The sequence below is a fragment of the Cebus imitator genome, unplaced genomic scaffold (assembly GCF_001604975.1).
Source record: "Cebus imitator isolate Cc_AM_T3 unplaced genomic scaffold, Cebus_imitator-1.0 Scaffold748, whole genome shotgun sequence".
Taxonomy (NCBI): domain Eukaryota; kingdom Metazoa; phylum Chordata; class Mammalia; order Primates; family Cebidae; genus Cebus; species Cebus imitator.
Window position 1 is genome coordinate 364,752 of NW_016108063.1, and position 24,905 is coordinate 389,656.

General features: G+C 36.0%; 1 protein-coding gene across 1 annotated transcript in view; it reads left to right on the forward strand.

Moving 5' to 3' along the window:
• LOC108296850 (T-cell immunomodulatory protein) overlaps positions 1-24,905 on the forward strand; it is a 138,662-nt gene that overhangs the window by 3,482 nt on the left and 110,275 nt on the right. The window contains exons 3-5 of the mRNA XM_037735193.1: positions 3,480-3,625; positions 4,850-4,907; positions 6,132-6,206. Of these exons, the coding sequence (XP_037591121.1) occupies positions 3,480-3,625; positions 4,850-4,907; positions 6,132-6,206 (279 nt within the window). The remainder of the gene's footprint in view (positions 1-3,479; positions 3,626-4,849; positions 4,908-6,131; positions 6,207-24,905) is intronic.

Genomic DNA, 24,905 nt, shown 5'->3' on the forward strand with positions numbered 1-24,905 from the left:
ACTCTGTCACCAGGCTGGAGTGCAGTGGCGTGATCTCAACTCACTGCAACTTCTACCTCCCGGGTTCAAGCAATTCTCCTGCCTCAGCCTCCCGAGTAGCTGGGACTACAGGTGCAATACCACGCCCAGCTAATTTTTGTATTTTTAGTATGGAGAGATTTCACTGTGTTGGCCAGGATGGTCTCGGTCTCTTGACCTTGTGATCCACCCACCTCGGCCTCCCATAGTGCTGGGATTACAGGTGTAAGCCACTGCACCCGGCCCCAGTTAATTTTTTTATTAATGCAATGTACTTTCAAAATTTAGTAACTCTTGTTTGTGTTTTAATTTAGAATAAAGCAAATTAACTATTCTTCACCCTTTTTCTCCCCTATACCCCTATTTCTCTCTCAGATGCTACCACTTTTAAGGCCTGTAGCTGATTCTTCTAGTGTTTATTACTATATTTTAAAATAAAATTTTACACTAATTTCTTGAATTATCATTTTTAAATATTCATTTCGTTTCTTTTTTAATTAACATAAGTAAATTATTTACATTGTCCTAGTTTAGTTAAATCAGTAATCATTGTTTACATTTTAACCATGTAGTGTCTGTGTAATTCAGAACCAAGTAGTGTACAATATTTCTTTTTTTTCAGACAGAGTCTCACTCTTGTTGCCCCAGCTGGAGTGCAGTGGCGCGATCTCGGCTTACTGCAGCCTCCATCTCCTGGGTTCAAGTGATTCTCCCACCTCAGTCTCCTAAGTAGCTGTGATTACAGGCGCCTGCCACCACGCCTGGCTAATTTTTTGTATTTTTAGTAGAGATGGGGTTTCACCATGTTGGCCAGGCTGGTCTTAAACTCCCAACCTAGGTGATCCACCCACCTTGGCCTCCCAAAGTGCTGGGATAGTATTTCATTTTTTGTGTAGCTTGCCCTACTGGAGTAAATTATTGCTTTTTAAAAAATCAATTGCATAGTTTTCTATGTACGTATCCTTAATTCTTTGCAGATATTCCCTCATATTAGCCATATACCTATCATGCATTTTTTTTCCCATTGGATCTGGTACATTCCTATTCAGTCTGGATTCATTCTCCACGCCTTTTGCAGGATTATTCTATCACAGTTTAAAAAAGAAATTTCCTCATTTACTTCACAGGGGTGCATGCTTTAGGAGATTCCTGAGAAAGGATGCATGATGAGTCCTGTCATGTGCAAAAGCTTTTGCTACGCAGTCTGAACACTTTAGCTTATTGTGGTCTAGCTTCATGGGTTACTGTTTTAAGATTCAATCCTATTTTTTCTCCTAATCTTTCAAATGTAAATTGTTTTAATTTTGGAAGCTATTGGAGTCTTTTCTTTTTCCATTTTGTTCTCATTTCATGATTATGTGGCTTGGTGTAGATTTGTTTTTCTCTTTTTATAGAGCCAGGGTCTTTCTGTGTCACCAGGTGACAAAAGAGTACAGTGACAAAATCATAGCTCACGGTAGCCACATAATCCTGGGCTCAAGCTGTCCTCCCACCTTCACCTTCCAGTACTGCAATTACAGGAATGATTATTTTTTACTTATTATGCTAGGCATTATGTGGGCCCTTTCAAGCTAGAGGCCTCTATCCTTGGAGGCTTTTTGAAACAACTCTTATGTTATTAAATATTTCCTTGAAAATTTTTTTTGTTTTTTTCAGGAATTCCTATCAGTGGATTGTTAGTCTGCCTGGGTTCATCCTTTTTTCCTTTATCTTATCTGTTGTTTTTTTTTTAATCATTTTGTTTCATTTTCCTTTGCAGGAGGTTTTCTCAACTTTATCTTCTAAGTCCATTTTTTTTTTTGAGACGGAGTCTCACTCTTTTGCCCAGGCTAGAGTGCAGTGGCACAATCTTGGCTCATTGCAATCTCCACCTCCTGGGTTCAAGCGATTCTCCTGCCTCAGCCTCCTGAGTAGCTAGGATTAGAGATGCACACCACCATGCCTGGCTATTTTTTGTATTTTTTTTTCCCAACTCTGTTAGCTGTTCCAAGGAATATTTTTTGTATTTTTAATACCAACGAGGTTTCACCATGTTGGTCAGGCTGGTCTCAAACACCTGACCTCAAGTGATCCGCCTACCTCCACCTCCTGAAGTGCTGGGATTACAGGCGTGAACTAGCACTCCCAGCCAGGTGTCACATTTTTAATTTCCGAGTTTTTTGTTTATTTTCTTACTGATATTGTCTTTAGCATACTGTTGTTGTGTTTTTTTTAATAGGCAGGCTTTCTTAAGTGTAATTTTGAAGTTTTCTTTTGTTGCATTAGCTCTGTTTTCTTCAGGTTCCTTATTGTTATTTGTTTTAGCTCTCTTTAATAGTCAAAGTTTTCTTTAGAAGGCAGGTGTCTACTCATATTTCCAAGTAAGATGCTAAAGAAATCATTGGGAATGCATTGCCTAGTAGGACTTGTCTACTGTCTTTTGCCCTGCAAGTATATTCTTGACAAACTAACATTCTAGAAGTAGAGTGGAGCTGTGGGCAAGGGTTAAATTATTCCTTTTGTTGATTTTGGTTAAGTGCTATTTTTAGCTTAAGGCCAAAGGCTTACCCATTACTGTAACTTAAATCCTTAATTCCTGAGGCTTTCCAGAAATACACCACTTGGTTCTTACCTTGCTGAGTGAGAGGGAGTAAGGACTGACCACTGATGCATTCAGAAAATAATTATCTATAGTCTATTTGGAAATTTGCTGTTTTGCTATTCGTTCTAAGTAGAATTAAATATAAAATGAATTTAAGGGCTAATTTTTGCTTGGGTCACTCAAACAAGACACCAGGATGTTAAGTTTTCAAGATTCATATAAATAATTTTAGAATTATTTTATTGATAAAATATATCAATACCTGTGAAAAGGGAAAACATTAAAAAATATATAAAATTAGGTATATGTTTGGATGCCGTATTGATTGCCAAATTTGGTTTAAAAAATTCCATTCTTAAAAAATAAATAAACAAAACAAAACAAAAAAATTTCCATTCTTAAATTACTAGCTTTCAAAAAGAAATTTTTTTTTTAATTTTTACTGTATATTTTGAATTTATATTAAAATCCAAACCAAATATTTTATAAATAATATCTTTTAATTGAAAAAAATCCCAGCAATGTTTCTTGCTGCTTTGCCAGTTTGAGCCTCCATTTGTTAGAAACACCATCCAAACGTCTTGGTGTCCTTCACAAAGGAACTGTACTAGCCAATGCTTGAACATAATAAACAAGTTTTCTCTCCACATATTTCAGATTTGTCTTGTTTCTTGAGACTATTCTGCATTCATTTTGAACTCTTGTAGACTAAAGAGGTCTAAATATATGAGGGATGAAAAGATAGGAAAGAGAAGGCGATCAGTCAGTTATGTGAAACTTTTAAAGTTTTATATTGAAAATATTTTTGTATGGTAAAAATATAGAGATGTCCTTTTCCATTACAACTTGTCTGATATTTGTAAATGCTCGTTTCTTTTAGGAATCACAGTGCATTGATAACAAGTGTAGTCCCTGGGGATTATGATGGAGATTCACAAATGGATGTCCTTCTGACATATATTCCCAAAAATCATGCCAAGAGTGATTTAGGAGCTGTTATCTTCTGGGGACAAAATCAAACATTAGGTGAATTTGTTTTAAGAGTTTTTAATATTTATCATTGAATATGAAGGTAAATGTAACAAAATATTGTTCTGAAATCAGTTCAAAAATACTGTTCTTGGGTGTCAGTAATTGTAAAATATTTTTTCAAAGTTTATTTCCCGATTTTTCTTTTTCAACTCTGAACTGGGTACGGGTCAGTTCTACAGGCAAACTTCACTCTTACTAGCTTAAAGAGGACAGAGATTTATTAAAGGGTTTTAATGGCTTGCAGAACTATTGGGATGGCTAAAGAATAAACTCTAGGTTGAGCTTTCAGGAGCAATCCCAGTATCATCCAAAAAGCTACCACCTCTTTCACCTATCTGAAGTGGCCAGTTACACAGCTGCTGCCAGAATGATGCTATGCTTGCAGTGATTCTCACTAGCAAAATGAATGCTGCACCTTGTCTCTTGATACTCCCAAATTCAGTGAGCAGACACAGATAGAAATAGCAGAGAAACAGCCTTTGCCTCATTCATGCCTTTAAGACTCAGAGTGTATCTGATTGGCAAGGTTTAACTTTTATTCAGCATCTCAGATGCAAGGATATGTAGAAAATGCTATTTTTGGTTTCTACTCTCCTCAGCACAGGAAAGCACAGAAAAGTTGAAGTATAGTTTGAGAGTCAGTCTATCATATCTAGTCACAAACCGTCAAGGCTTATCTGAAAAGCCTATTAGTTATACCTGAATAGGCAACTTTGTTCATGAAGCAAAATTTCAGTCATGTTCTCTGCACCATTTGTGAATGTAAACAGTAATCTCAATACATTATATTCATTGAGTCAATAAGTATTTACAGAAGGAGTACCATGTACAAAGTACTGCTTATATGTAAGCATGGACATTTTAGAGCCAGGAAGTTTTACGTATATTGCCTTCTTTATACCAAAACCCTGTTGTCAGCTGCTCTAGTACTGAATTGTGTAAATACAAAGACTCAGTTAGGAAATATTTACATGCGTACCTTAAAAGGAAATTATTGTAATGCTCGTCTTCACTATAGAATATACTCTCCCAATATTTTGTCTTCACAAGTTTGATGTTTATTCTAACTAGCTTTATAGTATCTCGTTTATGATAATAGTTGGAATGAGTCAGAGATAAATCTTGAAAAGAGTAGAAGAGTATTTTTTCCTAAGTGTAGATATCAAAAGTAATATAAAATTCCTGCCAATTTCTGTGTGTATATATATCTTTTTGCAGATCCTAACAATATGACCATACTCAATAGAACTTTTCAAGATCAGCCACTAATTATGGAGTAAGTATGTGCTTGCTTCCTTTGAAATGATTTCAAACTTAAACGTAAAATCTTCACATAGGAAACTACTTTGCTAAGTAATATAAACACTAAATTCACTCAGAGGCCTGTACCCTTGATTATATTGTATTTATTTGCCATCCAATAGGAAAAAGAAAAATGAAATTTATTATTTTGGAAAGAAGAAGAGATTTGTGTTTTTGTTTCAGTAGCCTCAGATATGTCCATTATAGATCTATGCTGTCATTACTGAAAGAATTAAGATACCTGTTTTTGAGTAAAACTGTTATGCTTGATATGTAGGATACAGTTTCCTCCAGAAGTTTAGAAAGTTTCCTATATTTAGGAGAAATTTTTGTTCTTTTTATAATATAACTCCTCCTTTGCATTATCATTTATATTCTCAGTATAGACTCGTGTATCAGGGTAATTTAAATCCAAATTCCTGACAGCGTATTTTGGTAGAAGTAGAAATCATTCCCGGGACTAGAGCAAAGTTTGGCTATATTCTTGTTTCCAGTACGGCCTTTCTTACAGTTATTAAAATCATGCCCATACAGCAATGTTTCAGTGGCCATTAGAAGTCTGAACAGTAAATCTATGGATTCATCTTCTTAATGGTGCCCAGCTAGGTTTCTTTCATAGTTGTGTATTTTTTTCATTGTTGTTAAAATATTCAATGGCCAGTATGAAGTTTTATACCAACTAGGATTATTTTTCTGAGTTATTTCTCCTAAGCCCATGTAAATAAATTAGTTGGCCTGTGATTCTGAAATAAGTTTCTAGGAATTAGTGCTGTATCCTTATCATTCAAGAATAGGTTAAATTATGCAAAGATTACAGACATACCCAAAATCTCACAAAATAAATTTATTTCTTGCTCTCACTGTATGTCCAATGTGGGTCAACAATAGGCTCTACCCTGTGCTGTTGCTTAGAATCAGCCCATCAGAGACCCCACTGTTTTTGTAGCTGGTCCATCTAAATCACAAATTCTTCTCATTCCCATGGCAAGCCTGGAGAGGGCTGAAGAGGCCGATAACAAATTATGCCCTTTGGCCTAGAAGTGATACATGTCACTTGTGCTGACATTTGACCTATTACTTATCCCTAGATACTGGTGAGCATTGTAATGTCTACCACACTTCCCAAAGTTACTGTTAAAGCTAAATTAGAAGTGGGAATTTAATGAAATAGCAGCTTATTGTTTTAATTTTTTTTCAGTTTCAATGGTGATCTAATTCCTGATATTTTTGGTATAACAAATGAATCCAACCAGCCACAGATACTATTAGGAGGGTGAGTAAATATGATTATAACCATGTAATTAATCATATGTATTGCTGCTACTTTAACCACTGGAAAAAAAGTAGCTCATTGGTTATCTTTATCATTAAAGATTTTTAAATGGGCATTTGGTCAATATATATAAGCTTTCTCAAATAGTTTGGATTTGGTCTGCAACTGCTTTCCAAGGACCAGCTTAGTCCTTTTAACTCTTTGAACATTAGAGATTCAAACTTTACAGGTCCCCATTTAAATATAGGTTCATTAATGTTTTTGAAATGGACAGATTTCATGAAAATAGGGAGGATACCTGCAGTCTTGAGTGGATCCTCCCTACCTTAGTCATGTTAGCCTCTAGACTTTATTTGATAAGATTTGTTTCTTCTTTCTGTCATTCATTCAATGAGCAGTCAATAATGGCCTAGTAATGTAAGCGTTCCACTAAGCTGTGGAAACTTGTCAGCGTATAACTTTATCCTTCACCAGTACATGTGCTAGGCCTCTCTTACTATCTAAATGTGCAATTCTTAGGGAAAACTGCTAGGTATGCTAGGCCTCTCTTACTAAGTGTGCAATTCTCGGGGAAAGCTGCCCAGAATCTCGAAATTCCAAGATATCCATTGTAATTACTCTGGATTTAAATAGAACTGGTCATGTAGCACGAGAATTCATGATAGCAAGATACCTTCAACCTGGTTAATTTTTTTCTGTATCTGGTAAGGTAAAGTTTAGTTCAAGAAGAGTACAGAACACATTTATTTACTTTTTGTCTTTTTGAAAGCACAAAGGACCACTCTTATTAATCTGTCTTTCCCAGCTGCTTGGAACTCTAGTGACTTTTCTCTTTATGTTTTATAGAAGTGTTTGTTTTTATGATTCATTTTTGAAATGTGATTTATAGGTATGCAAAGGAGTAAATTATCAAAAGTTGGGATATGCTGAAGAGACACATTCACATTTCCTATTACTTTTTCTAGTCTATGGCCATACCACCCTAAATGCACCTGATCTTGTCTGATCTCAGAAGCTAAGCAGGGTTGACCTTGGTTAGTACTTGGATGGGAGATCCCCTATTACTTTTTCTGTGGGTTTTTAATAAGGAATATGGGTACTTTGATGCTGGTAATAGTGAACTTTGAAAGAATTATTGTGAATCCTAAAAGAGAAACCTGTTTTTCCTTCAAACTTTGAAAAATATCTTGAAGAAAGTCTTGCTTTAGAGACAAATTGGAAGGAAGTTCTGATTTGCTTTTGTGGCCGAATGGAGGAGGAATTGAGTGCAGGTAGGGTGTGGGGAAAACACAGGCCACTCCCCTCCACCACTCCCCTCCTTCCACAGCAAGTGAGGACTGCTTAGGAAACCCTGTCCTGTCTTTTCCTCTCTTCAAAAGCAGACATGTGATTGAGAATGTGATAGTGACTTGTGGTCTGTTTTATTTCATGGTAATTTACATTTTAGTCAAGGAAATAATTGGAATATCTTTATTCTGATGTAGTTTGACCTTTAGAAATTGAAAGTGAAACAGCTATTGTTGATAATTCACAAAGTATTAATAAAACTTCTAATACCTATAAAGATTTTTTACTTAATCTGTGAGAAAACTATTTAGAATATTATGGGATAATGCCATAGCTTCTCTGTTTGTCCTTAATTCTGTATTAGATTCCCCCCCCCCCCGTTTCATGAACAAGTTCAGCTTTTAAAACTTATTATGCATGAAAACATGTCCAACTTTATTTTTTGTATGTTGTATTCTGGTCCAATATACTAGAGTAATAATACTCTGGTATTTTAGGATATCTGTCATTTGAAACTCAGTTACAGATTAACCATATCTAAGTGGTAAGTTTGCATCTAATATTTGTCATGATGCCAGTTTGAAGATATATAAACTGACAGAAATTTGCATTGCTTAGAATGATTGTAGCCTAATGTCATGGTTCAGACAACAGAAAACTGTATATGCCCCTGTGGGAGCAAGCATTAATATGTTACTAAAATATGAAAAATATGTTTAAGCCATATCAGTTTCATAAACAACAGATAAGATACATGCATAGATGCAGAAGTGAAAAAGTCATTAGCATTGACATTTTGGATTATTCACATGACCTTGATTGGCAGCCTAATCTTACTTATCAAGAAATCTACTTTTTACAACTTATATATTATGCCTTATGGATATGCCAAACCCAAGATTATCTTCAATTGATTTGACCAGCACTTTAGTTTGGGCAACTCACAATGATCTTTAAATTGAGTGGGAAATGCTTTTGTAGGATTATACCAGAAAGCCCTTGCTGTAGCCTGGCCTAGTGCAGATTTGCAAATCTGAGATAGCCCACAGGTAAAACCAGCACAACCAGTTGGCTGGAGTAAAGGTATGGATGATCAGTCTAAGCAGCACTGGCGATAAGCAAAAGAATTCCTTATGATTGGTATAGTGGGGTTATCTAACAGGGACAGGAAGGGCTCTCACTGCATATAATGAGGTTCTGGAGATAATTGAAGTGTGTTAAATTGTCAAAGGTGAGACTTCAGTTTGAGCTTTAACTTCACTTATAAGGACCTGAAATAATGTAATAATGTGCCATGTTACTTAGAAATAACACCCAGCTATTAAGTGTTAAAGCAGCTTCTGCAGTGATGTAAGGTTATTGTTCATGAGCATTTTCTGTTAGAGGATACTGGAAACAGATGTTGCATACTCATTTAGAATATTGTTTTTAATGTTGAAGTGAAAACACTTGTACCTCTAATTTTAGTCAAAACCAAATATAATGTTGGTCTGTTAAAATTTTCTGACTCCCATACTGAGTTCAGACACATTCTGGGTCAGGCCCAATTTGTATGCCTGGAGATATTAACGTAGGTATGTGACAGATATATATACTTTGCTGTACTGTGTTTACGTCACAAGTGATCGCATGAAAATACTGAATGTAGTATAAATGGCACTGAAAGCAACCATCCTTAACTGTTGTGTGGGTGTCCATTTTTCCCTCCTTTATCAAAAAAACTGTATTCTGTATTTAAATGTAGTCAGCTACTGTCAATCCAGAAGAAATAAATTCCCATTTTTCCATTTAGCCTCTCATATTTTCTCACATTATAACCAATGTCTGATTTATTAAATCACCCTTCATTTTTACTGTTGATTTTGTTTGCTGATGTATTACAGAAAATATTATAAATATTTGCTTTAATGAAATATGATATTGTATCACTTAAATCTATCATTTAGTAAGAATATGAAAATTATGATGAGATTTATGACACAAAATAAAACCAAATAATACTCAAGGCAGCTTTTGACTTTGTAATCAGCGTTAATACTCATAACAGAAAAAGTTAACTTTGAGATGATTTGTATTTTCTTCAGATTCCCTTGGCAGCACCTTCCCTCTCATCCCATACAACATTCATATTTTTAATACTGTTGCTAAAAGGAATCTATTAAAATCTGAGAGAACAGGTATTTTTTTAATCAGCATTTCCATGGAAACATTACATCAGTTTTCTAACTTTTCTCTTTTCCTAAAGAAACTGTGCTATTAGAGGTAAATTAATTTCTTTTCCCAGTGTTTCTCATACAAACCTTTTTCTTTTCAAAATTAAACTGCAGAAATCGTGAAAAAATTTTTAGCAGATGACTTAAAATTTTATATGTGGTGATTATTTCAAATGGCATGTTCATTTCTTAAGGGTCTATAATTTTATTTCCTGTAGTCCCACCACATGTGTTGGAGGAGTCAATTAAATTACCTCAGATTTCCTGGTGACTTATCATACTGCTTTATTTTATGTTCTGATTGGTACTATTACATTTAAGTGAAATTATTTATTTCTAAGTAAATGGTTTTAAGATGTTCTCAAAATTTACTCAACTGGCTTTTAGTTAAATCTTACTAATTTTTATATGTATATTTATAATTATTCAGAAAGATCAGCTTCTTTTGAGAGAAGTATAGTTTTATAGTTTCTATGCCAAAAAAAATTGATAGTAACTTTTTTTTTATTGGCATATATCAAAACTTTGTTTTCTTTTTTTGGGAGAAACCATTTTGCTTTATTTCATTACTTGTTAATACTTGTGTATGTATTGAAACTAGTATAGGGTACGGGCAGTGACTCAGGCCTGTAATCCTAACATTTAGAGAGGATGAGGCAAGAGGATCACTTGAGCCCAGGAGTTCAAGACTAGCCTGGGCAACATAAGGAGACCCCGTCTCTACATATGAAAGACAAGAAAAAATTAATTGAGCATGGTGGTGCGCACCTGTGGTACCAGCTGCTTGGGAGGCTAAGGTGAGAAGATTGTTGAGCCAGGGAGGTCGAGGCTGCAGTGAGCTGTTTGCACCACTGCACTGTAGCCCAGGTGACAGAATGAGACCCTATATTCAAAAGCAAAAGAAAAAAAAAACTAGTATGGCTAAACAAGGCGTGTGTGAAGCAGACTTGAGTAAGATTAGTATATATTACCATTTCAGTTTAGGGTGAAATGAATCAGAATCATAATTTCTGAAAATATAGGTTAAGTTCTCTTTCATTAGATTCCAGTTGCATTTTTTCAAAGTGTATACACTGTTGAAAATGCTTTATGAATACTTGATTTCTAACAGTCCAGAGGCCTAAACTCTTCAGTTCCATTTCCTGAGTGAGTTCCACAGTAGTCCTGAATGGAGATGTGCGTTCAAGTATGGGGCATATGCTTCTTTTCAGACTGCCTGTTTTTCCACTGTATTTGCCTGTCCTAAGAATCAGTGCTGTCTCTTAGGTGTACTCTTACTGTTGCATACCCTAGGAAGGTAGGAAAATTGGGACAAAGTATAATAAAAACATGACTGAAATAAATCTTCATATTTTCTCTTATGTAAGAAATCTTAGTATTTTCTCTTAGGTACGTGAGACATTATTGCCGAGAGGTCCTTAAGATTTAGCCAGAACCACACCTTTGAGTTCTCATTGAGGCCCAGAGTGAGTAATTCATGAGGAATTTACCTGGGTGACTTTGTTCTCCAGTGATGCTTTTCCCAGTCTTCTCCTGTGTATTTTGCAGAGGAGGCACACCACAGAATTATACAGCTTGTCTGTTCCTTTGGAGGCTCAGAGTTGGATGGGAAACAAAGAGAACAAAGAGAATCTCAAACAAGCTTCTTGTTTGTTTATTAAATGTTTACCAAGTAACTCAGGTTGGCACTTAAGTTGGCTCTTTTTTTTTCTTTCTTACCACAGATAACTTGTGTAGCTAACAGTGACTGAAGAGGCTAATTCAAAGGTTAAGTGACTACCGCAAGCTCACAATATGTAAATATGGTAAATCTGGGAATTGAATCTGAATCTTCCAGTTTCTAAAGCCTGTGCTTTTGCCTTCATTCTTGTACTATCATTACCATTATTATAGTCACAGGGGGCCTTTGGTGGTGCTCCTTCATATGTCCACCCCATCTCTCTCCATTACTAGCTTGGACTTCATTGTAGCATTATGGCCGCCTTTCAAGAAGCATTCCACAAAATGTAGGCAGAAACTGCATATTTCTTAAGACCCAATCCTGGAAGTTAAACAAGTGTCATTTCTTTTATATTCCATTGGTCAAAATAGGTCACGTGACTAGCTAAGATTCAGTGAAGTTAGCAGATTATAGACTCTACCTCCTGATAACAGGCATGGCAAAATTGAATGCAAAAGAGCATGTGAGATGGGAAATAATGTGACCATTTTTGAAAACACAGCATAGTAGCCTGTGTTTGTTTACTTTACCATAAGTAAAGACTTACAAAGGAATGTGGAAACATAGATCATTTTAAGCATGTCGCCTTCTAGAATCTCAGGTTTCGCAGGTGTTCTTACCTAAAACTGTTGTGTCCGATAGTGTACCTATTTTCACTATAATTTTCTCCTTTTAACAGTGATTTGCTGGGGTGTAAAAACCCACAGATATCAAACATGGGGGAAATTTTTTCTTTTCCTTTTTTTTTTTTTTTTGAGACTTTGAGACAGAGTCTCACTCTGTGGTCCAGGCTGGAGTGCAATGGCACGAGCTTGACTGACTGCAACCTCCTCTCTCGGGTTCAAGTGATTCTCTGCCCTTAGCCTCTTGATTAACTGGGATTACAGGAACAAGCCACCATGCCTGGCTAATTTTTGTATTTTTTTAGTAGCAGTGGGATTTCACCAGGTTAGTCAAGCTGGCTTCGAACTCCTGACCTCATGATATGCCTGCCTCAGCCTTCCAAAGTACTGGGATCACAGGCACGAGCCACCATGCCTGGCCTGGGAAATCTTTTATGATTAACTAAGATATCCCAAACTAATAGAACTTACAGTTTTTTTTTTTTTTAAATGTACATTTCTCTTAACATGAAACTTGCCTACAAAAGCAGGAATTATGGTCCACATTGATATATTCTGAATTCAGATGCATTGGAGTGGAGTTGTGGTTGTATGATAGTTTTTATTTTAATGACTTTGGCTATTTCATTATTTGAATACTGTCAAAAAAATCCATTATTGTTGAGAGAGACCCTTGGGAGAGCAAAGAAAAGAGAGCATTCATAAGAAAAACCAAATTCCAAAAGCAGATCTTATAGCTCTTCTTAGCATTATATCCCAGGATGCATCCTTAATTGGAAAGAAGGTAACTTTCATGCCAAAGTAATTTTGGAAGGTGACAATGATTGTTGCAGATGTGACTGGAATGTTCTCTAGGACTATCAAACTCTTGGATAAAACTTTTGCATAATTTGTTTTATATTTGTTATGCATTTTTTCTATAATGTAGCATATTTTATAAAATTATATCAAGAAAATTCCATTTAAAGTCAAGCATCTTATTTTATCTTATGAAATTTTAATTTATCATTTTCTGTATCCTGTTAATGTAATAATGCTATCGCCTAATAAATAAATTTACATATTTGCTTCTGAGCCAAATAATTTTTTGCAGCATATAACTTCTTCTTTTATTATAGTCTTAGGAAAAGTTTATGTTTGAGGGAATGATTAAGACATGGTGTTATTTCTTTTTTGTATATGCTAAGTACTGCAAAAGCCATAGCCAGAGTTTACTATGCACATACATTTACTGAAGGACTATTAGTTTTTTTTTTGTTTGGATTTTTTTTTTTTTTTTTTTTTTTTTTTTTTTTTTTTTTGTTTTTGCAACAAGATCTTACAGGCAAGGATCATTACAACTTTTATCATATTTCTTGAAACATAAATTATTTTAGCTGCATTATATTGCACTGCTGTAAGTTAATTATAAGAAATAGCATGTTGCTTTACAATCTTATTTTTATAACATGGTTTATAAAAGTAGATAAATCAATTTTATCTGACTTATATTATTGTAATCTTGACTGCTTTTAGCAGTCTGCCCTACAATACACATTGAGTCATTTCTCAGCAGTTTTTATAATATGCCTTGAAACATGTATTAGCACGTTTATTTGAATTGAAAAAAACAAAGTCAACCTCTTTCTGGCAGAAAATAACTTTGATTTGGAAACAGCATTTATAGTAAGGACTGGCTTTGCTAATTGGGTTATGTGGCAGACATTTTCTGTAAATTGAAAGAAGTAGATCAGCAGTTCTAAATTTGTTTTTGTTTTTTCCTTACACTTTATTATGGAACATTTCAAACATATAAAAAGGTAGAATGAGGAAATGAATATGCATCTAATAAAACGTACCTGTCATCCCACTTCAGCAATATACCCAGTTATTTTTTCATCCACACTTTTCTTCCATTTTCCTTTTTTTACACCTTGGACATTTTGAATCGTAAATATTTCAACATATATCCTTAAGAGATAAGGATTTTTTTTTTTTTTTGGAGTTGGAGTCTCACTCTGTCATCCAGGCTGGAATGCAGTGGTATGATCATAACTCATTGCAGCTTTAAAATCCTGTCCTCAAGCAATCCTTCTGCCTCCCCCTCCTGAGTAGCTGTGACTGCAGATGCGTACCACCATGCCTGGCTAATTTGTAAAAATTTTTGTTGGAGATAGGATTGTTCAGGCTGGTCTTGAACCCCTAGCCTCAACTAATTCTCCCACCTCAGCCTTCTGAGTAGCTGGGATTACAGGTGTTAGACATTGCATACAGCTAAGGATTTGTTTTCAAAAATACATAATCATAACATGTTCATCACACCTAAAAAAATAAGAACAGTTTCTCAATATTACATTTCCAGGAAAATTGTGATCAAAATATATTAAAGCATATGATAATGTGGAAATATTTTATTAAACCATATATTATTGGCAAAGATTACATTAAAAAGATTTCTCAAACTCTTTATTAGTATACCTTTACTTGGTTAAATGAGGTGCCTCTAAATGAAGAGTAATTGGTATAGCTAATATTTATTTTTAAATGGTGCTTATTTGATAAATATTATAGTTATTTGATAAATTCATCCTTTGATGAATGCTGTTCTTTGAGATTAAGGGTGGTGATGCCCACAATACCTTTGTTATACTTCTCAAAAATTGAGAAGGTAAATGGGACTAATGAATGGATTATGCATCCTTTTACAACTCAAGGGCTTTCCAGCTGCTTGCTTTGAACAGCTTAAAGGAAGACCTAATGGATAGAGCACTGAAAGTTATTTTTGTTGAGAAGTAACTGTGATGTTTTATTATTTGACTACAGAGGGGTTCAAAAAACTAAGAATCCTTGCTGTAATAAACCTCCTTTCATTCTAATCTGCCTTTTATATGAGCAAGATTTCATAGCATTTACATCTATGAAAACGGAAAGTAAGAATAGACTGTTTGCCTGGATACTGTCTCATTGTAGCAAGAAGACGTTATATTTTAAGGGTAAATAAAATGATATATTTTAAAGCTTCATTCATCACTCTTAAAAATGCATTTCAATAAAATTTTACCTTTGGTTCAATTAGTTATCAAACTAAATAATATGTATTTTCATCAGTTGTATACTGATAGTTTAAATAATTCAACTTCAAAGAAAGTTTTTTTTAAACACTGAGATCCATGAACAAAGCCAATTAAATGCAAACTTTCTTTTATATGCCAGTTCATAAATGTATTCTTTGTTTGGAGAATTACCCTAGCACCATCACTAAAAAGGCTTCACATATAGGCCAGGAATGGTGGCTAACACATGTAATCCCAGCACTTTGGGAGGCCAAGGAGGGCGGATCACGAGGTCGGGAGTTCAAGACCAGACTGACCAACATGATGAAACCTCATCTCTACTAAAAAAAAAAAAAATTAGCTGGGCATGGTGGCTCATGCCTATAATCCCAGCTACTTGGGAGGCTGAGGTAGGAGAATTGCTTGAAAAGGGACCAAGGTGACAGAGGTTGCAGTGAGCCAAGATCACGCCACTACACTCCAGCCTTGGGTGCAGAACAAGACTGTATCTCAAAAAAAAAAAAAAAAGACTTCACATATAAAATCATTTTACATCATGATAAAGTTTTCTAAGAAAAATAGAATGGAAGCTCAGGTTTCAAAGATAAAAGGGAAAGATATGCAATTTCTGAATATTCAAGAACTTCAGAACTTCATCTGTTTTTTGTTTGTTTTGGAATTATTTTGTGGATAATGGGGAATGGATGACAATTCAGCCGTATTTATATTCCACTGGATGCGTTTTTAAAGTAATCATTTAATTTTGAAATTTTAATAATTTTAACAAATTAAAATATTACCTATTTTTAAGCTATTTATGCTGATGAAAACATAGATTGTTTTCTTAGAAATTATTTAATGTGTTAGCTGGTATATAATTTTTCAAAATTGTTTTGAAGCATATATGAGCAAAGACGTTTGAAGACAACTGGACCAAAGAACTAGGCAGCTTGGAAAAGTAGATTCTTCTTCATGCCAGAACCATCTCCTAGTAACTGCTTTTACCTGGATATCTTAAATAATGATAATTGAATATAAGCTGATCATTCAAAAGTGGGTAGATTAGCAGTCATACAAAAAATAGTTAACATAGGCAACCAAAAGCCACAGTTGACATTCATTACATTTAAATTTATCCTTTGACAAATGCTATTCTTTGAGATTAAGGGTGGTGGTGCCCACGAATTAGAACACTTTGACATAATTTTGCTTCCTGTGGGGGAAAAGCTGGTAATTGGGATTTTCTACAGAGGTCAAGAAATGTTAATAAAAACACCCCAACATGGCTTAGAATGGCCTATTTTTCTTCTTTGTTTCTTTTTTTTTTGTAATCAGCGTGGTTTTTATTTGTGACCTTAGCCTTCAAATTGGAGTTGGGCACATATAGGAGAAGATGATACTTAATGTGAGTTCAGTTGCTTGAAAAATATGGTATCTGCTTTTCATTGCTGAAAAACTATAATTTGTACAAAGAGCAACTTTATTCTTTTTTTCTTCAACTTTTAAGTTCAGAGGTACATGTGCAGGATGTGCAGGTTTATTATACAGGTAAATGTGTGCCACAGTGGTTAGCTGCACAGATCATCTTATCACCTAGGTGTTAAGCCCGTCATCCCTTATTCTTCCTGATGCTCTCCCCCATAACCCCTGCCTCTGAAAGGCACCAGTTAGTGGTGTTCCCCCTGAGGTGTCCATGTGTTCTCATCATTCAGCTCCTACTTATAAGTGAGAACATGCATTGTTTGGTTTTCTGTTTCTGTGTTACTCCATGTCTGCTATTGTGAATAGTGCAGCAATGAACATATGCATACATGTATCTATATAATAGAATGATTTATATTCCTTTGGGTATATACCCAGTAATGGGATTGCTAGGTCAAATGGTATTGCTGCCTCTAGGTCTTTGAGGAATCACCACACTGTACTCTACAATGATTGAACTAACTTATACTCCCACCAACAGTGCAAAAGTGTTCCTTTTTCTCCACAACCTTGTCAGAATCTATTGTTTTTTGACTTATTAATCACTATTCCAGCTGGCATGAGATGGTATCTTGTTGTGGTTCTGATTTACATTTTTCTAATGATCAGTGATGCTGAACTGCTTTTCATGGTTTTTGGCCACATGAATGTGGTTTTTTGGGAAGTTTCTGTTCATTTCCTTTGCCGACTTAAAAGTTTTTTTTTCCTTGTAAATTAGTTTATGTTTCTTTTAGACTCTGGTTATTAGACTTTTGTCAGATGGATAGATTGTCCATCAAGAATTGCTTGAACCTAGGAGGTGGAGGTTGTAGTGACTCGAGATCGTGCCACTGGACTCCAGTCTGGTGCCTGGCGACGAAGCAAGACTGTCTCAAAAAAAAAATTTTTTTTCTCCCATTCTGTAGGCTGTCAGTTCACTCGGATGATCGTTTCTTTTGTTGTGTGGAAGGTCTTTAGTTTTATTAGATCCCATTTGTCAAGTGTCAGTTTTTACTTTTGTTGTAATGTTTTCGGCATTGTCATCATGAATTATTTGCCCATCCTGTACCTTTAATGGTATTGCCTAGATTTTCTTCTAGGTTTTTATAGTTGAGGGTTTTACATTTTTGTGTTTAATCCATCTTGAGTTAATATTTGTATATAGTGTACAGAAGGGGTCCAGTTTCCATTTTCTGCATATGGCTAGCCACTTCCAAAGAACAACTTCAAAGGTAGAAAGACAAACGAATATTTTCAACTATAAATTTGTTAACATTTTATTTCTCATTATATATATATATATATATATATATATGTATTTTCAGTTTTCATCCATCTTAAAATGCACCACAAAAAGAAACCATTGTTTTTCCATTTTTTATACACCTTTGATAAACATCAGAATGGTAAATAGACACTGTATAAAATAAACTCTAAGGATCAACTTCTGCCTTTTAAGAGGTATAACTGTAAAATAGCAAAGCATAGGAAATAAGTATGAAACTCAAAATACTGTGAAGAATTTGTTGATTTTAAATGTTCAAAGAGGCAAGATGGTAATTAATATATTGTTAGGAGTGACAAATTCATATTTGTCAGGAGCCAGGAAGGAAACCAGAGTGAGTGAAGCAATTTGGGAAAATTAACACTTAGGTTGTTTTTAGGCACTAGCTCTGTCTGAACAAAGCCAGTTGGTTGCCAGACCTTCCGATATTTCTGATATTTCAAGAGAAGCTGAAAATCCAGAATTTTATATGAAATAAAATTTTCTTTATAGGTTCTAGCAATGAATTTAACATTTGTAAAGGAGTATATGGGCCAAATTAAACACATCTTTGTGCTGAATTTGGCTGATGACCTGTCCCTTTATGACTTTTGATTTATCACTTTTCTAGAGTCTTCCTTTGAAATCAACATTTGGTTAAATAGCTCATAGGAAAATATGTCACAAGGTAGTTGAGTTTTTCTAAAATTCTAGCTATAACTTATTTCAGAGGAAGCCTACTAATTTTATAGGGAATGAGATGGGTAACTTCTCAGGTAGCATTTAGAGACAGAGCCACATGATCAACCTCATAGAGTTTTAGTCTATAAAAGTCTGGAGGGTTTTTTTGTTTTGTTTTTTGTTTGTTTGTTTGTTTTAATTTATTATACCTTAAGTTCTGGGATACATGTACAGAACATGCATGTTTGTTATATAGGTATACACGTGCCATGGTAATTAGGTGTACCCATCAACACGTCTTCTGCATTAGGTATTTCTCCTAGTGCTATCCCTCCCCTAGCCCGCAAACACCTGACAGGCCCTGGTGTGTGATGTTCCCCTCCCTGTATCCATGTGTTCTCATTGTTCAACTCCCACTTATAAGTGAGAACATTCAGTGTTTGGTTGTCTATTCTTGTGTTAGTTTGCTGAGGATGATGGTTTCCGGCTTTATTCATGCCCCTGCAAAGAACATGAACTCATCCTTTTTTGTAGCTGCAGAGTATTCCATGGTGTATATGTCCACATTTTCTTTATCCAGTTTATCATTGATGAGCATTTGGGTTGATTCCAAGTCTTTGCTATGGTAAACAGTACCGCAATAAACATTTGTGCATGTGTCTTTATAGTAGAATGATTTATAATCCTTTGGGTATATACTCAGTAATGGGATTGCTGGATCAAATGGTATCTCTGGTTCTGGATCCTTGATGAATTGCCACACTGTCTTCCACAATGGTTGAACTAATTTACACTCCCACCAACAGTGTAAAAGCGTTCCTATTTCTCCACATCCTCTCCAGCATGTGTTATTTCCTGACTTTTTAATGATTGCCATTCTAACTGGCAGGAGATGGTATTTCATTGTGGTTTTAATCTGCATTTCTCTAATGACCAGTGATGATGAGCTTTTTTTCATGTGTTTGTTGGCTACATAAATGTCTTCTTTTGAGAAGTGTCTGTTCATATCCTTTGCCCACTTTTTGATGTGGTTGTTGGTTTTTTTCTTGTAAATTTATTTATTTGTAGATTCTGCATATTAGCCCTTTGTCAGATGGATAGATTGCAAAAATTTTCTCCCATTCTGTAGGTTACCTGTTGACTTTGGTGGTAGTTTCTATATGCTGTGAAGAAGCTCTTTGGTTTAATTATATTCCATTTGTCAATTTTGGCTTTTGTTGTCATTGCTTTTGGTGTTTTAGTCATGAAGTCTTTGCCCATGCCTATGTCCTGAATGGTATTGCCTAGGTTTTCTTCTAGGGTTTTTATGGTTTTAAGTCTTGAGTTTAAGTCTCTAATCCATCTTGAGTTAAGTTTTGCATAAGGCGTAAGGAAGGAGTCCAGTTTTAGTTTTCTGCATATGGCTAGCCAGTTTTCCCAACACCATTTATTAAATAGGGAATCCTTTCCTCATTGCCTGTTTTTGTCAGGCTTATCAAAGATTAGATGGTTGTAGATGTGTGGCATTATTTCTGAGGCCTCTGTTCTGTTCCGTTGGTCTATATGTCTGTTTTGGTACCAGTACCATGCTGTTTTGTTTACTATAGCTTTATAGTTTAGTTTGAAGTCAGGTAGCATGATGCCTCCCGCTTTGTTCCTTTTGCTTAGGATTGTCTTTGCTATGTGGGCTTTTTTTGGGTTCCATATGAAATGTACAGTAGTTTTTTTCTAATTCTGCGAAGAAAGTCAATGGTAGCTTGATGGGGATTGCATTGAATCTATAAATTACTTTGGGCAATATGGCCATTTTCATGATATTGATTCTTCCTATCCATGAGCATGAAATATTTTTCCATTTGGGTGTCCTCTCTTATTTCCTTGAGCAGTGGTTTGTAGTGCTCCTTGAAGAGGTCCTTCACATCCTTTGTAAGTTCTATTCCTAGATATTTATTCTGTTTGTAGCAGTTGCGAATGGGAGATTTTGGCTCTCTCTTTGTTTGTTATTGGTGTATAGGAATGCTTGTGAATTTTGCACATTGATTTTGTGTCCTGAGACTTTTCTGAGGTTGCTTATCAGCTTAAGGAGATTTTGGGCTGCGACAGTGGTGTTCTCTAAGTATACAATTATGTCATCTGCAAACAGAGACAATTTGACTTCCTCTCTTCCTATCTGAATACCTTTTATTTTTTTCTCTTGCCTGATTGCCCTGACCAGAACTTCCCATACTGTGTTGAATAGGAGTGGTGAGAGAGGACATCCTTGTCTTGTGCCAGTTTTCAAAAGGAATCCTTCCAGTTTTTTCCCCATTCAGTATGACAAGTGCAGCGGGTTTGTCATACATGGCTCTTATTATTTTGAGATACATTCCATCAGTACCTAGTTTATTGAGAGTTTTTAGTATAAAGGGTGTTTAATTTTATCTAAGGCCCTTTCTGCATCTATTGAGATAGTCATGTGGTTTTTGTCTTTGACTCTGCTTATGTGATGGATTACATTTATTGATTTGCATATGTAGAACCAGCCTTGCATCCCAGGGATGAAGCAACTTGATTGTGGTAGAAAAGCTTTTTGACATGCTGCTGGATTCGGTTTGCCAGTATTGTATTGAGGATTTTCGCATTAATATTCATCAGGGATATTGGCCTGAAATTTTCCTTTTTTGTTCTGTCTCTTTCAGGTTCGGGTATCAGGATGACGCTGGCCTTATTAAATGAGTTAGGGAGACTTCCCTCTTTTTCCATTGTTTGGAATAGTTTCAGAAGGAATGGTACCAGCTCTTCTTAGTACCTCTGATAGAGTTCGGCTGTTAATCCATCTGGTCCTGCACCTGTTTTAGTTGGTAGGCTATCAATTACTGCCTCAATTTCAGAACCTGTTATTGGCCTATTCAGGGATTCAACTTCTTTTTGGTTTAGACGTGGGCGGGTGTATGTGTCCAGGAATTTATCTATTTCTTCTTGATTTTCTAGTTTATTTGTGTACAGGTGTTTATAATATTTTCTGATGGTAATTTGTATTTCTGTGGGATCAGTGGTGATATACCCTTTATCATTTTTTACTGTGTCTATTTGATTCTTCGCCTTTTCTTCTTCTCCCTTTTTTTTATTTGTCTGGCTAGCTGTCTATTTTGTTGATCCTTTCAAATATCCATCTCTTGGATTCATTGATTTTTTTTTTTTTAAGGGAATTTCGTGTCTGTCTCCTTCTGTTCTGCTCTGATCTTGGTTATTTCCTTTCTTCTGCTAGCTGTTGAATGTATTTGCTCTTGCTTCTCTTGTTCTTTTAATTGCTATGTTAGGGTACTGATTTTAGATTTTTCTTTCTTTTTCTTGTGGGCATTTTGTGCTGTAAATTTCCCTCTAGACACTGCTTTAAATGTGTCCCTGAGATTCTGGTACGTTATATCTTTGTTCTCATTGGTTTCAAGTAACTTCTTTATTTCTGCCATATTTTCGTCATTTACTCAGTAGTCTTTCAGGAACAGGTTGTTCAGTTTACATCTAGTTGTTCAGTTTACATGTAGTTGTGCAGTTTTGAGTGAGTTTCTTCATCTTGAGTTCTGATTTGACTGAGTGTGGTCTGAGAGGCTGTTTGTTATGATTGCATTCTTTTGCATTTGCTGAGGAGTGTTTTACTTCCAATTATGTGGTCAGTTTTAGAATAAATGCAACTTGGTGTTGAGAAGTACATACATTCTGTTGATTTGGGGTGGAGAGCTCTGTAAATGTTTATTAGCTCTGCTTGGTCCAGAGCAGAGTTTCAACTCCTGGACATTCCTATTAATTTTCTGTCTTGATGATCTGTCTAATATTGACAGTGGAGTGTTAAAGTCTCCCACTATTGTTGTGTGGGAGTCTAAGTCTCTTTGTAGGTCTCTAAGAACTTGGTTATGAATCTTCATGCTCCTGTATTGGGTACATATATATTTATGTTAGTTACCTCTTTCTGTTGCATTGATCCCTTTACCATTATGTAATGCCCTTCTTGGTCTCTTTTTATCTTTGTTGGTTTAAAATCTGTTTTATCAGAGACTAGGATTGCAACCCCTGCTTTTTTTTGCTTTCTATTTTCTTGGTAAATATTCCTCCATCCCTTTATTTTGAGCCCTTGTTTATCTTTGTATGTGAGATGGGTCTCCTGAATACAGCACACTGGTGGGGCTTGACTTTTTATCCAATTTGCCAGTCTCCGTGTTTCGATTGGGGCATTTATCCTATTTACATTTAAGGTTAATATCATGTGAATTTGATCCTGTCATTATGATGCTAGCTGGTTATTTTGCCTGTTAGTTGATGCAGTTTCTTCATAGTGTTGATGGTCTTTACAATTTGGTAAGTTTTTGCAGTGGCTAGTTGTGGTTGTTCATTTCCATGTTTTAGTGCTTTCTTCAGGAGCTCTTGTAAGGCAGGCCTGGTGGTGACAAAATCTCAGCATTTGCTTGTCTGTAAATGATTTTATTTCTCCTTCGCTTATGAAGCTTAGTTTGGCTGGATATAAAATTCTGGGTTCAAAATTCTTTAAGAATGTTGAATATTGCCTACCCCCCTTATAGGGCTTGTAGGGTTTCTGCAGAGACATCTGCTGTTAGTCTGATAGGCTCCCCTTTGTGGGTAACCTAACCTTTCTCTGTGGCTGCCCTTAACATTTTTTCCTTCTTTTCAGATTCCTTGGTGAATCTGACAATTATGTGTCTTGGGGTTACTCTTCTTGACAAGTATCTTTGTGGTGTTCTCTGTATTACCTGAATTTGAATCTTAGCCTGTCTTGCTAGGTTGAGGAAGTTCTCCTGGATAATATCCTGTTCTCCAACTTGGTTCCATTCTCCTCGTCACTTTCATGTACACCAATCAAACATAGATTTGGTCTTTTAACATAGTCCCATATTTCTTGGAGGGTTTGTTCATTCCTTTTCGTTCTTTTCTTCTAATCTTGTCTTCTCGCTTTATTTCATTAAGTTGCTTTCTAGTCGCTGCTATCTTTCTTCTGCTTGATTGATTTGGCTGTTGATACTTGTGTATGCTTCACAAAGCTCTTGTGCTTGCTTTTCAGCTCCATCAGGTCATTTATATTCTTCTTTGGTTATTCTAGTTAGCAGTTTGGGTAATCTTCTTTGAAGGCTCTTAGATTCCTCACATTGGGTTGAAACGTGCTCCTTTAGCTCAGAGGAGTTTGTTATTACCAACCTTCTGAAGCCTATTTCTGTCAATTCATCAAACTCATTCTCTGTCCAGTTTTGTTTCCTTGCTGGCAGGGAGTTGTGATCCTTTGGAGGAGAAGAGACATTCTGGCTTTTTAGAATTTTAAGTCTTTTTGCGCTGGTTTCCCCCCATCTTTGTTGCTTTATCTACCATTGGCCTTTGATGTTGGTGGCCTTCGAATGGGGTCTCTGTATGGATGTCCTTTTTGTTGAATGTTGGTGCTATTCCTTCTGTTAGTTTTCCTTCTAATAGTCAGGCCCCTCTGCTGCAAGTCTGCTGGCATTTGCTGGAGATCCACTCCAGATCCTGTTTGCTTGGGCATCACCAATGGAGGCTGCAGAACAGCAAAGACTGCCTGTTCCTTCCTCTGGAAGCTTTGTCCCAGAGGGGCTCCTGTCAGATGCCAGTCCGAACTCTCCTGTATGAGGTGTCTATCAGTCCCTACTGGGAGGTGTCTCCCAGTCAGGATACACGGGGACCAGGGAGCCACTTGAGGAGGCAGTCTGTCCCTTAGCAGAGCTTGAATGCTGTGCTGGGAGACCTGCTGCTTTCTTTAGAGCTACCAGCCAGGGACTTTTAAGTCAGCTGAAGCCGCTTCTTCCCCCAGGTACTCCACTTGAGGGATATGGGCATTTTATCTATAAGCCCCTGACTGTGGCTGCTGCCTTTTTTTTTTTTAATTGCATTTTAGGTTTTCGGGTACATGAGAAGAACATGCAAGATTGTTGCATAGGTACGTACATGGCAATGTGGTTTGCTGCCTTCCTCCCCATCATCTATATCTGGCATTTCTCCCGATGTTATCCCTCCCCAACTCCCCACCCCCTGCTGTCCCTCCCTTAGTTCCCCCCCACAGACCCCTGTGTGCGGTGCACCCCTCCCTGTGTCCATGTGTTCTCATTGTTCAACACCTGCCTGTGAGTCAGAGCATGTGGTGTTTGATTTTCTGTTCTTGTGTCAGTTTACTGAGAATGATGGTTTCCAGGTTCATCCATGTCCCTACAAAGGACACAAACTCATCGTTTTTGATGGCTGCGTAATATTCCATGATGTATAGGTGCCACATTTTCCCTGTCCAGTCTATCATCGATGGGCATTTGAGTTGGTTCCAAGTCTTTGCTATTGTAAACAGTGCTGCAATTAACATTCGTGTGCCTGTGACCTTATAATAGAACAATTTATAATCCTTTGGATATATACCCAGCAATGGGATTGCTGGGTCAAATAGAATTTCTATTTC